This window comes from Eretmochelys imbricata, chromosome 10 (assembly GCF_965152235.1).
Source record: "Eretmochelys imbricata isolate rEreImb1 chromosome 10, rEreImb1.hap1, whole genome shotgun sequence".
Taxonomy (NCBI): Eukaryota; Metazoa; Chordata; order Testudines; family Cheloniidae; genus Eretmochelys; species Eretmochelys imbricata.
The window spans coordinates 71,621,693-71,635,370 of NC_135581.1; the positions used below are offsets into that span (position 1 = coordinate 71,621,693).

Below are 13,678 nucleotides of genomic sequence, written 5' to 3' on the forward strand. Positions count from 1 at the left end.
TCCCCATGTGCACACGTGTGCACACACACACACACAGAGTGGAACCACAGATTTTCAGCTTGAAGGGCTTTTATTTTAAATTAAGGAAAACAAGACAAGCAAGAATAAAAAGGGAATTCTCCTGGGGAGGGTGCAATGGGTGAGTGCCTCTTCTGGAACAAGGACAGCAGCTCTGAGAACAAAATGGTTGCTGCCTCTGCCCAAAGGTGGAGTTCTTAGACATTTATATGTGCAATACAGAGAAAACAAAGGAATCGTCGTTTCATAGCTACAGCGCATATATACACCACAGCCTCCTCAGGGGGAAGAGGACTGCAAAGCTAATATAGCTATCATCTGTCTAGCTAGCTTCTTATGCTGTACCATGCCTGCTAGCATAGTAGCTGAGTGTCTGTATCCTTGGTGACTTGGGACTGAGCCCTCACACACCACAATATCAGTAGAAGCCACAGAAAGCATCATAAAGGCACCAATACATGAAAGAGCAACATCAACATGATCTTTTATTACCATTCAGAATGTTTACACCCTCTCGGTAGACATTGAAAATGGAACAATCCAGAAGACAGAATAAATGGTTAGTGCCGCTGGCTGAGCATCCCACAGTGGGAAATATGGAGGGCCGAGGCTATTCAGCTCGTCCAGCAGGGTGATTGGTGAACAAACTGAAGTGCTTTGTAATACGCAATAAAAGGAAAACAGCTGTATTTTATACAGGCTCTTGGTTCACTTCCGCCTGTATGAATGAAGGGCATTATAAGAGTCTGTGGAATTAGGCAGGATTCCTATGGGGAGGCAAGAAAAATAACCTAGAATTAGGCAGGATTCCTATGGGGAGGCTAGAAAAATAAGAGTGGGAGAAAAGACAATTCTGAAATCAGCTCTGAGGAAGGGAAGAGCAAAGGCCTACAAGAACTGGTTTCTATTCACAGCTTTGCCTCTGACTCACTGTCTAATACAGGGCAAGTCACTCGGCTTCTCTGTGCCTCAATTTCCTTATCAGTAAAAGACACTTTACCTTGCAGCTATTTTTGTGAGCCTACGTTCACGAATGTTTGTAAATGCTTTGAGATCCTCACATGATGTGGTCTGTAAGTGGGCAAAGAACTGTTTGTGAAGCACAGTATAACATCAAACAGAAGTCCTCTGGATACAGTCCAAAGGTGCGGATTAAACCACATAGCATCTCATGTATGCGCAAACAGTGGTGTGAGGGTAAAGTTGCTGCAGGCATGCTGCTTGGAAGGGTGATAGTAGCCGTGAACAGACTCAGTTCTTAGTTCAGAAATCCAAAGTAGAGTTGACCTGAACTCAACTCATCTGTGCTGTAGTCTCTGCACCCCGTGTATTTGTGAGTTATTTGATGCCAGTATAGGAAAGGTTGAGACTATAACAATATTAACTGAGAGGAAAGGCTAAGGCACAGGGACTGAGGAGATACCAGCTGAGCCAAAAAAGAAATCAGATGTGCAAATAATAAAGAAGCAGAGAGAGTGCTGCATGCAACCGTCTCCCGCACACTCTTGCAGGGCAGAGAACATTTTCTCATCTCACTGCGACCTGCATGCCTCCAAGGCCTGTGAGCTCTGTCTGAGACCTCAGCCAGATTAGGCCAATAGGTCGTGTTTAAAGATGTGTTTGCGAACATGTTTTAACCAGCACATTTAAGCATGAGCATAGAAAGAGTTTAACACAACAGCTGAGTGGAGAAAAGTATTTCTGTTTCATGGAGACTTGTAATATTTCAACATTTGTTTCCGTTCTGATTCAAAATGAAAATCCACATTTTTTTTTTAATTCACCACAGAAGAGACTGGAGCCCCATTTCTGGGGCAGGGTATCTGATGGGTTGCCACAGAGCAGGGGACCCAAGAAGCCCAGGCTGCTGAAGTGCCATGCGTCAGGACTCCCAAGGCTTCCAGGCTCTCGGCTTCCTGTCAGCATGCCAGATGGGCTACTGAGCATCCAAGGTGATTGAGCTGGCAGAGAAGCAGGCAGGTTTCTGACAGAAAACTACCTGACAGGCAGCGTTCCATATGAGTCTTTCCTGGGTTCTGTTGGAACATCGTCAAAATCAAATGGTCTCAAAACATTTCTGTTTCAACACACTCATCTGTGCACACACTCATCTGTGGTTTCTAGCTGTGAGTGGGGAATTGGGCGGGATCCTCACAGGGTTGTACCTTTCCTCCAGGCGGTTGGGAGAACATCATTTGATCTCTCAGGGAGACAGTGTAAGACCAGAAATGTACCTTTTAGGGGTCAAGGAATGTGATATTTTGGACTTATTAACCTTGGTGATTCCCCTGCCAACAGATCTCCCATGGCACGTGGTAGAGAAAGCAAACTGGAACCCCCTGAAGCTGTTATTTCTGCTCCACTCCCAACCTTTGGAAGGATTAGCATTCTCACTCTTCACGGAATTCTTGGTGCGTCGTATCTTGTTTATTCACCCAAGGTGACCCAGTGTTTGCACTTTTCAGGGTGTTTCTCCCAGGCTGAGCTATCAGGAGACATTAGCTCAGAAGGCACCATGGACTGATAAAGGCTTATAAAGGCAACAAGCCATGATCGGCTGTCACAGACATTGCTCTCACACAGCTGCTTCCATTCACCACATGCATTGGGGACTTACTGTTCACAAGAGCCATTAACCTGATTGAAACCTTGCTACATCTGATCCCCTAGCCCCACCTGAAGCAGTGACCAATTCCTCAGGCCCCAGAGAAAGGACGTCCCATTAGGATGCATCTCCCATGCACCCGTGAGATGTTGCAGCGGCTCAGCCACAGGGAGAGATTGTGGAGCATCTTGGGAGATGCAAGCTAGCAAGGGAGTAGGGTCCATAGGAAGAATAGGGGCATGAGGGACCTGGAGCTACAATTCCCATGAGGCCCTGCAGAGGCGCAGACAGACGGAGATTAACATTAAAGATGAAATGTTTCAACATTTCTGAACTGATTTTTTGTTCTCTGAAAAATTTCAATGTTTTGAATTTTTGTCCTGATTCGGGACAAAAAAAAAAATAGTCAAAGTATCGCAATTTTCTACAGGACGGAAATTCCATTTTTCAATCAGCTCCGCTTAAAACATAAGAAGAATTCTACGTTGCAACGGTAGAACAAGCCAGAAGCAGCTGCTGAGCTGGCTCAGTCTAGTCCCCAGATTGTGTTTACCTGTGCAGTGGTGAAGAGGATCTCCAGGCCACGGGCACTGAGGAAAGTCTCTCTGGCAGATCGGATGTTGGTGATGTGTTTGAGGCAGAGCAGGAGACCCCTGCGGACATGGATGTACCTATTGGAGGCATCACAGCGGTGCCAGTCCTGGTACAGCCTGAGCAGTTCACACAGGTAGCCTCTGTTGACTGCCCGTCGGCTGTTAGACTCTGAAACCAAAGGGATATGGCTGAGTTACAAACTTCCCCCCCCACACACACACACAAGTACTGACTGATGATTGTCATATATATGCACAATGCTCGCACACTCGCATGCACACACTTGCACATCCATTTGGTCTTGCGCACACAATCACAGACATGTTTGTTAGCTTGATTTTAATAATTTGCATGGGTGACCTTAATTGTTATTTGTTAAGCATAGAGCACATGCTTGGCATAGCACTAAGCAAAGCAAAAACTAAAGACAATTCCTGCAGGGAGATGCTTGGCACGAGTGGGAGATGCTGGATTGACAGCCCTGGAGACGGAAATATTTTATTTACACCCACTATGAATGGAGCACAGGGCAGCAGCCCTAGTTGTGGCTGCCTCCATCTGACCCACGCACCGCACCCCCTATGTTCCTCAAAATGAATATGAAAGAGGGAGGAGCCACTGAGGAGGGAAAAAGAGAGATGCAATATGATTGGTTGGGAGAGGGTCATGTGATCCTCATACAGTAGTGTGGATCCCAAAGGAGACTGACCTACAGAGGGCAACAAAGCCAACCACTTTTCAGTCACATGACCCTGCCCCAGACAATGAGATTGTGTTGGCTACTGAAAGGGTGTGATGCATGCTCACACACCCCTTTGTAATGAAAGCCATTGTACAACAGAGATTGTAAAATCACAGCCCCTTCTGCTATTTCAGGGCTGCCAACCCAATCATTAATCATCAATCAGGCTCAGAAGATCATTATTAACTTAAAAATCACGAGTGTTTTTTTTTTAAACAAAACTCCACGTTTGGTTTCTTTTTCTTTGCCCTATGGTTTCTGAGCCTTTTGTGTGCGATCAGGTCACATTTTCAAGCTTTACTCCAAAACCACAAAGGTTTAAAAGTTCTTTACAAAAAATGAACACTGAGATTCTCACAATCACATCTCCAGACGCTTGGTCTTTAAGACAAACAAACACCAAATATCGCAAGACTCGCAATAAAATCATGAGAGCTAACAACACTGCCATTCAACATTTCTGAAGCGCCTTTTCCCTGCATTCCTTGCCATGCCCCAGCATGTGCGAGTACAGGCAAGCTCCAGGTTGTTCTTTCCCCTTTAAACCAGCCCTTGAATGAATGTATTTTTCCTGGCTGGTCCACCACACACCCCATTCTGACACACTTCAGAAGCTGCCAGGAGCATGCTCATCAACCCACAGGGACAGGAAGCACATGTTGGGCCCCCTGAATCTCAATTACTGTATGCAGTTTGCAAGGGAAAGCTCTTGGTATGGGTTTTCCAGGGCTAGTGGGCTCCAATCCACTGCTGTTTCATTAAACAGAGCACCAGAACCACTCACACCTGGAGTATTAAAGTCATCAGCAGAGATTTACTGGGAGAAGAGGAAGAAGGGAGCCAGAAATTAAGGAGGCGAGAGAAAGGCAGTGAGACTGGGGCCAAGGGAGGTCAGCAACCAGGAGAGAATGGGAAGTCACTGGGGCAGGTGTAGGGGTTGCAGGTGAAGGGCAGACAGCAAACATCAGCCTCAGTGATGGGGAGGAGGAGGAGATGTTGGGAGGGATGGAGGAAGGACCCTGTGGCAAGTCTTCTCTATCTGTTCTTTGGAAACATCACACAGAGATCTTGCACAAAGAGGGAGGATGGGTGGGAGCAAAGAGCTCCACACAAAGCGCTGCCAATGTACTTCAATCCTGACCTGCAACCCCACTGATATACCAGTCCTGAGCTACCACATTAATCTGCTGAAGCACCTCAATCTTGAGCTGCCGTCTCTGTTATTCCACTGCACCTCAATCCAGGCCTGCAGCAGCCTCTGCTATCCTACTTCTTGGCCTCCACGCAGCTCTGACAACATATCTCATGTTTTCAGCTCTGGCAATTGTGAGTGTGTATGAGACCACAGGTGTGTCACTCCTCTGACCTTCACTCAGTATTGGTGTGCACGCGCATGCTAGAAAACTTTAATTGCTTGAGAATCCCTTATCAGTCCCAACGGTTTGATTCATGATTTCCTGTTAATCCTCCACCAGATGTCATGTTCGCTAACCTGCAGGATGACTAACCCCTCAGATCAATCAATCTTCCTTGAAGAATTGCTTAGAGAGTTCTGCAAAACTACATATACATGACAAGTGGCAGAGCAGAGTCAGGGAGCTTGGGGTGGGGGCAGTGTGAATCAGACTCAGGGTGGCCTCCTGCCTTGTACAGAGGCTAATGAAATCAGAATGGAGCTAGACACACACCATTTAGCACTCCAACCCATTTGTCAGGACCCATGGGGCATAGTGGCAGTGGAAAGGGCTGGGAGTGGAGCTAGTTAGAAATTTCAACCAAGGTAAAATTCCTGTAAAATATTTTTTGAAGATTTTTTTCCCCATTTTTCAGCCAGCTCTAGCCTGGGAGTCAGGACGCCTGGCTTCTGTTCCTGACTCTGACAGTGACTCGCATGTATGGCCTTGTGCAAGTCACTTGATCGTTCTGTGCCTCAGTTTCCAATCCTCCCATTGTTCATTATGGATAAAAAGCACTACACAGTCTAAGGGCTGAGTATATTCATTATTTATTTCTCTTAGGTTTCCTGTAGCACTTATCAATGTAGCATCTAAACCAGGGATCGGCAACCTCTGGCACGTGGCACGTGCCGTTTCTCGCAGCCCCCATTGGCCTGGAGCAGCGAACCACGGCCAGTGGGAGCTGCGATCGGCCGAACCTGCAGACATATCAAGTAAACAAACCAGCCCGGCCTGCCAGAGGGCTTACCCTGGCGGGCTGCATGCCAAAGGTTGCCGATCCCCCCTGGGTCCCTGATCTAAACATTGGCATTATGAACTAATGTAGGGAAGTCTGTTCTAGAGGAAAGGAAGGTTACAGGACACCTGGTGAGGAATCAAAATGCTGTTGTCTCATTGAGACTTTCAGTTTGGTTGGCTCTCCTGGACCATCCCATCAACCTCTCCTGTTCTCTTCCCATTGGCAGGTCTCTCTCATTCTATTCTTCCATTTCAGTTTTTTAGTCAGCAAAGCAGAGAAAGAGCAAAAAAGGAGGAATGCCAAAATCTCCAGAAGGCAGGAAGGAAAACAGAAACCTCCCCACCTGTCTCTTATCTGTTGGTCTCTCCATCTACACGATGCACCTGTCTGTATATGTCTGTATTTTGGCTAAAATACAGATGGTGGGTATGAGTCACAGAGATACAAGCAGCACTGTGCACGTTTGTAGGCAGTAAGAAGTCATCTCCTCCTGGAGTGGAATTGCATCTCCTGTGTGGTAGGTGGTAGAATGCCCTTTGCCTCTCAACCTTTCTGCTGTTGGTCCTCCACTGTGCTACAGGTTTCTACTAATATTCCATTGCAGTCAATGGATAATGAGGACATATTTGGGCCACTCTTCTCTGCCTGGACATACCGAGTGAGTCTGAAGGCACAACAGGCATGCTTTGCCTGGATGGACCCAGCACAGCTGGTACATTCATCCTGGATGTTCCACAGTGGTTAAAGACGCATCTAAAGCCAGGAGCTCACACAAAAGAAAAGTCTCCAGTTTCAAGGGAACTGTGCCTCGTTCACTGCTTGGCAGGCGGGGGACCCCAAAACAGGGTTTGAGGATAGCAGATACACAGTCAGCCATCATTATGGCCTGAGGGGGTGTTGCTGTTTCTGGGGATGCTCCTGAAGCCTCTCCTTTTCAGCCCCGCCCCCTCTGAAGCTGCACACATGGGACCACTGGAGATCACCTGGTTTATACAATCACATAACTGGATTTCAGTCAACGTGTAATATGATGAGCAAGCCACTGCTTACAAGGAAGAACAAAGAAATATTTATCTTTGTATCTAGCTATTTAAATCTCTTTGGTGCTCTCTTTGTTGATCAGAATCACTCAATTAATTCATTATGCCAAGGACTTGGTTTGAAGCTAAGATGCTCTGCTAAATTAACACTGCAGTCTCCAAGAGCTTGGAAGGGGTAAACTTGTTTACCTGCAGCATCCGCAAGTTCAGCCGATCATAGCTCCCACTGGCCGCGGTTCACCGTCCCAGGTCAATGGGGGCTGCGGGAAGCAGCATGGGCCCAGGGAACTGGATGAATTCTCCCCAAAGATGGGCCTAGTCATGCAGTGAACAATGGGATGAGCCAGATCTAGTGGGCTCAGTGGTTTCAGCAAGCAGCTGATGTGGGTTCCTTGTTAAGGTGACTCCAGGGGCAGCGAGTTATATGGGCCTGTGGTCCCCGGGCTCCAGCAATAATCAGGGCCCAGGGGCCCGGCTCCACCAATGTTTGGGGCCGGGTCTCTCCCCCGGCCCTGCCGGCCTCCCCCGAGTGTCCCCTGGTCCCCACTTGCTGCCCCGGTGCACCTCCCCTGGGTCCCTGAGCTGCCTCAAGCCAGTGGCTGCCCACTGCAGCTCCATCCTGCATTCTGCTCTGCTGCATCAACTGCTGCTGCAGGGTCCTAGTGCCCCCCGTTCACTAGTGCCAGGGCAGGCTGCCCTGACCCTGCCCTTCCGCTTCAGACCTCTCTCTTTTCTGGTGGGACCCTCCACCAGCACAGGGAGACCCCCCTCTCCCCGACCTGCAGTCACCGCTCCCGCCTCACGCTGGGCAAGGGGCAGCCCCATGCCCCACCCGCAGTGAGGCTACAGTGACGGGCAGCAGCAGGGGAGCATGTGATGGCAGGCCCCCCCCCCCCCGACACCCACCGCAGGGGAGACAAGGGGGCTTCCTGGACCTGAGAGGGGTCCTAGGAGCACGTGCAGTGACAGTGGTGCAAGGTGTGTGTGCTGCCAGGGGGAAGAGGGGGGCCCTCCCCCGCAGCTCGCTGCTGCCATCGGGGAAAAGGCTCTGGGGAGTCCTCCTCTCTGGCCCCAGCCCCAGGGCAGCCTGCCTGCACCCCAAACTCTTCATCCCCAACTCCACCCCATCCCAGAGCCCGCACTCCAGCCAGAGCCCTCACCCCCTGCACCCCAACCCTCTGCCGTAGCCCTGAGCCCCTCCCACACCCCTCATCCCCCTGCACCCTAACCCTAACCCTCTGTCCCAGCCCTAAGCCCCCTCCTGCATCATGAACCCCTCATCCCCGGCCCCATCCCAGAGCCCTCACCCCTGCACCCCAACCCTCTGCCTGAGCCCCTCCCGCACCCCAAACCCCTCATCACCAGCCCCACCCCAGAGCCCTTATATTTTTACATTATTTTAAATATATATATATTGGCTTACAAGGCAGGTGTGGTGGGGTGGGACTTGGACCTGTTCTGGGCACCACCAAAAATTACACAAACCTGCCACCCTTGAGTGACTCTCCACCCATCCCAGTATTCAGGGGGCAGCCATGATTCTGCCCCACAACCTGCACACCCAGCCTGCGGGATGACATTTAAAGACATGCAATGTTTATTTCGTCTCTTGGAACAGCTGCATCCGACTGCAATGTCACTAAGGTTTCAACACCATGGTGAGAAGACAGAGGACACAAATGCATCCCACTGGTCAGGATGCGGTACACATCTCCCTCTGTGCCCAGTCCACCCAGGAGATGAGTCTGTTTCAGCTATGAGCTTTAGTTCCAGCTGTAGTGACTCATGCCTTCAGCTCTGAAGGTCCCTGTTTCAGTCCCTGATGTTGGCCAAGATGGTATCTCACACAAAGATATAGCATGACATGAGAACCCTCCACTAACTGGCCATTGTTGCATCATGAACATGTGAAGATTAAGCAAGAGCAAATCAATGCCCCACAAAGCTACAGAACTATCCCCAATGGCAATTAAATCTTTAAAATTTGAAAAGGTTTAATTTTTCTCCCTTATGTTTCATTTTCTGGATGAAAGCCAAAGTGTTGAAATTCCATGAGAAATAATGTTTGCACAAAATTTCCAATCCAGTTTTTCAGACTGAAGTGGTCTGGAGACTTCAGATAAGGATCCAGAAATTTGAAGGACTTCTCCAAACTCCATCTCTGAACTTTCTGAAGTCCACCCATCACTGGGGACACAAACACAGTCCTTCCATCAGGATAAGCATGCCTCATTTGCCAACTCATCACTAACAGAGACACAAACAAAATGATGCAACAACTCAACTCCATTATTTCATCCTTCAGGACATAATACAGATGGGCGCTGAGCTATCCATGTTGGAGTTGAAACCATCCTTCCACTCTGGGACAGTAGGTACATCTGCATTGAGAAACCTCTGAGAGAAGAACAATCTTGGGGAGTAGAAATGAAAGGGACATCCATTCCCAACCTTCCTTTCCCCCCTCACTCTACCCAGTTACACTGAATGACTATACTCTGAAGAAGAGACAAGAATACAGCCCCAAAACTGGAACTGGGATTATAAACATCCTGAAATTCAGGGGGGAAAGGGGCGGATCAAGGGTTTTGCTTCACACTGTTATAAAGGTGGGGCCATCACTTGCAAAACTGAGATCCAGCTTCTAATTTTGACCCTTCCACAAAATATGGGCAGTTCTGATGCACACCCATCCCTGACGGGCAGGCTATGAAATGTTTGCTTAATAGAACTCCCTTCTTCTCTTTCTTGGGGAACCTATGTGTCCCCTCGAGGGCACACAATCCTCATGCCTTCATGAAAGGAAGAGTGTGAGTGGTTAAATAAAGGACGAGGGAGGAAGAGGGGGGAGGACTAGGGAAGGAGAAGAATGGCTGGGAGGAAATAGGTAAGGCAAGAGGATAAGGAGAGAGGAAACCGGGAGGGGGTGGAAAGGTCATTTGCAATAACTGCTGCCTGCATCAGAGAATCCTCTTGATAAAAGAGACATACTCAGGAGGTCATCGCAGCCTGTCTCTTTAAAGTGCTCATTACAATTTCACTAGGCAAGCAATGCAGCAAGGTCTCTGTCTGTTTCCCTAGCCCTCTCCTTTCAATAATGCCTCTGAGATTGGCTCCAGCTAATTTCCTTAAAGACACGCAAGCTGCTAACACTGGGAAGTGCAGATAGTCGGGTATAACAAATATGACCAAAATTAGATTAAAATAACCTGCTGATAAACAAATTACTCACCAAAAATAAATATTGGATTAAGCACTGATGGGACCTGGGATAACTATAACAACAGCACCATCATGTGGTGCTGGGGTGAGGCAGTTGGCTTGTGTCATGGGGGTGGGGGACAAGAGGAATGTTCAGAATTACCCCGTTTAACCCTACAGTCCCAAACAGGCAGCTGCCTGAGCCTGTTTCTTTAGATTGACTATTTCCCCCACTCTCAACAAATTGCATTGAGTTACTTTATTTTTGGCATGAATTCGGCACTGACCAAAGCAAAAGATCTCACTGGATGGAGTCACTCACAGCATAGATTCCCTTCTCCCCTCCCTGCTGTTCTGACAATGCACTCGGCACGGAGCCAGGAGGTCAGAGTTCCATCTCCACCTCTCCCACTAGCTTGCATGATTATGGGCATGATGCTTTGCCTCATTGTGCCTCAGTTTCTCCATCTGTACAAGACGGCCAATAAACCACTTCACCAGGGTTGTGAGGTTTAGTTAATTAATTTTGTGAAGGGCGTTGACATACTCAATCGCAAGTCCTTACAGAAGAATTACTGATGCTCTCCTGACACTCAGCCTCCCAACTATGGTTATTTGCTAACAGCCAACAACATGCTTAGCCCATCGCAGACCCAAATAAAAGAAGGGCCCTGCCCTGCAGAGCTTACCGTCCAAAGGTAGACAGTTAGAGAAGATGCATGGGAACAAAAAAGGAAGGAGCCAATACAGGATTTGTGTTTGCTTATTCTGTTTGTGGACACGACAGAGATAGTGAATCATTAGGATGCATCAGAATGAGAAGACAGTGGGAGCCTGGCACACAGTGGTTAGGAGGTCATTCTGGGCACAAGGGAGCTGCTCAGAAGAAAGCATGAAGGCAGGTATGGGAGAAGGAAATGAAGGGGATGTCAAGACTAGAGTCACGGGTAGAGAGAAAGACATGCTAAGAAATAAGATCTAAGGTGCAGGCCAGGGTGGAGCAGTGCAGCGGCTGGTGGCAAAGGCAAGACATTTAAAGTCAATGCAGTGAGCAAGGGAAGCCAGTGAGGAGATGCCAGTGTTGCCAACTCTCATGATTTTACCATGAGTCTTGCAGTATTTGGTATTTCCCTTAAAGCCCCAGCTCCTGGAGTCAGGTGATTATAGAAGAATCTCAGCTTTCATATTAAAAAAAAGTAAATGTGTATCCTCAGGGTTGCAGAGTAACATATGAAAATGAGCCTTGAGTGCAGCCTAAAGGCTTAAAAACCAAAAGGCAAATTAAAATTACACACTTTTTGGTATGTTTGACGTTATGATTTTTAAGCCAATCTCATGGTTTTCAGGGGCCTTACTGGTGATTTTTTGAATGTTTGACATTGGCAATACTGAGATTCCAAGTGCAGAGTGAGATGGTCTGATTGTCAGGCGAGGAAAATCTATTTTGTATAAGTAATCTACAATCCTAATTATGAAAAGATATAGTCGTTATTGCAGCATTAGAAGTGACACACGCTTCTGAGCCTACATTAATAGTCATCCAAATGTCTATAATTCCTTTCCATTCACATTTTCAAGAAGAAAAGCACCTGGCTCTCTCTGGCCATGTTTCGGGGCTGCAGGCTTTTTTCCACCGGCTGTGGGTGAAGAACCAATTTCAAGAAACACACATTTGCTGCCTGAGCAGGATCCTTTACTGGAGCCCTAGGCAGGTTTGAGCAGGGATATGGCTATAAAAATAACAAGCAGAATGGCCTCACCTCCAAAATCCCTCAAGCTGAGGGTGTCCCTTTGCAAATACCTTGGAGAAACATGGTCATGTTCATGAGGCATGTGAGGGGGACCATGTGCTGCAGGAGAGACGGTAACGATCAATGATCTCCATACCTGTGAGCAGGTGTTCCCCACGAGATATCCCAGCAGCCATTTCACTGGCAAACCTGGTACTTTCACTTCTAAGATAGTTACCAGTCAAGATAGTTTCCCAGCTCCAGACAGACTGGTAATGGCCTGATATTCTGCTGCCTTCTGTGGCTCCCAGACAGATCCTGCTCCCTCAGCTACTTCCCCAATAGCTCCCCAGTATTAAATAGCTGCAGGTGAGCAGTTCCCATCAGTGTCTGTTTGGACAGAGAGAGGTGAGATTTCAGCCACAGATCAAAGCTTACAGGTAGCCCTTTGCTCAGAGCTGGCCAAAGTATCAGTGCAGACTAGAGGAAGCCTGAGAGGCAGGGAGATTATCACCATGAAAACATTAGGGAGAGGCACTGCCATCTTCCTGCTCCTGTTAAAACTATAGGGGATTCTTTCTCCTTCTGACTTCCTGCCAAAAGCAGGAGAAGGGTTCCTGGCCTAAGAGATCCTTGCAAAGATGATCTGTGTAGCCAGAGGCAGAGAATCACTCCAACTGGAGACACTGAGTGCAACCCTGAAGGTGGACCACCAAGAATGGATGCATTCTTGACCTCTCTGTTTTCTGGGTGATCTCATCCTCATGCCCAGCAAGATCAAGTCCCAGTGCAGCAGCACAAGCAGGTCACTTTTGAAGGCCTTAGTGAGGCTCAGAATAACCGATGTGCTCATACACACCCAGATTTCATCGTTGCAGCTAGCACCAGGGTTTCCATCTCCCGTCCAGCTCAAAGCCCACAGCTTTCACATCTGTGAGGTCCACCACGTTTGATTTCAGCCTGTGTCTTCACAAGCAATTCTCACATACAACAGTGCCTAATGCTTGTAGACATTTACTTTCTTCTAGTAGCCTCCAAAGACACTAAGAGTGAGAAGAAACCAAAATCATGGTCTAGACCAGTGACCTCCAACTGTGGACCACTGATGAACCACAGAGCCGCTGGTGGTGGTTTGGGCAGAGCTAGCTGATCACATGGTGCTGGCTCAGCCTCCTTAGTTCCAGTTATATCACATTTTTTTAAAAACAGCTAAAACTCTACCACTTACTTTCCTAATGTCACTTTTCCACTAAGTGGTTGCTGTAGTTACCACATCAACGTTGTGCAATCGCAAATAGGGTGGGAGCTTGTGCTGGAACAGGAAGCCTGGTCCCATCAACACCACTGAGACAGCAGAATCTCCCTTCACAGCCCCAGATGCTGACCATCAAGCAGGAGTGCCGCAGAAAGGCTTGTGTTGCCAACTGAGCTTTCCACGCTCCCTGCAGCTCCCCTCCTCTCTGTGAATTCCTCCTTCTCTAAATGCTAATTTTGCTTTTAAGTTGAAGGCAGCTCTGGAGTGGCCCCATCACCCCCTTATTAAGATTTAGTA

At 48.0% G+C, this 13,678-nt stretch overlaps 1 protein-coding gene across 1 annotated transcript in view; it reads right to left on the reverse strand.

Moving 5' to 3' along the window:
- The window catches only part of AGBL1 (AGBL carboxypeptidase 1), a 241,343-nt gene that overhangs the window by 192,940 nt on the left and 34,725 nt on the right, over window positions 1-13,678 (reverse strand). The window contains exon 6 of the mRNA XM_077829336.1: window positions 3,177-3,385. Within this exon, the coding sequence (XP_077685462.1) occupies window positions 3,177-3,385 (209 nt within the window). The remainder of the gene's footprint in view (window positions 1-3,176; window positions 3,386-13,678) is intronic.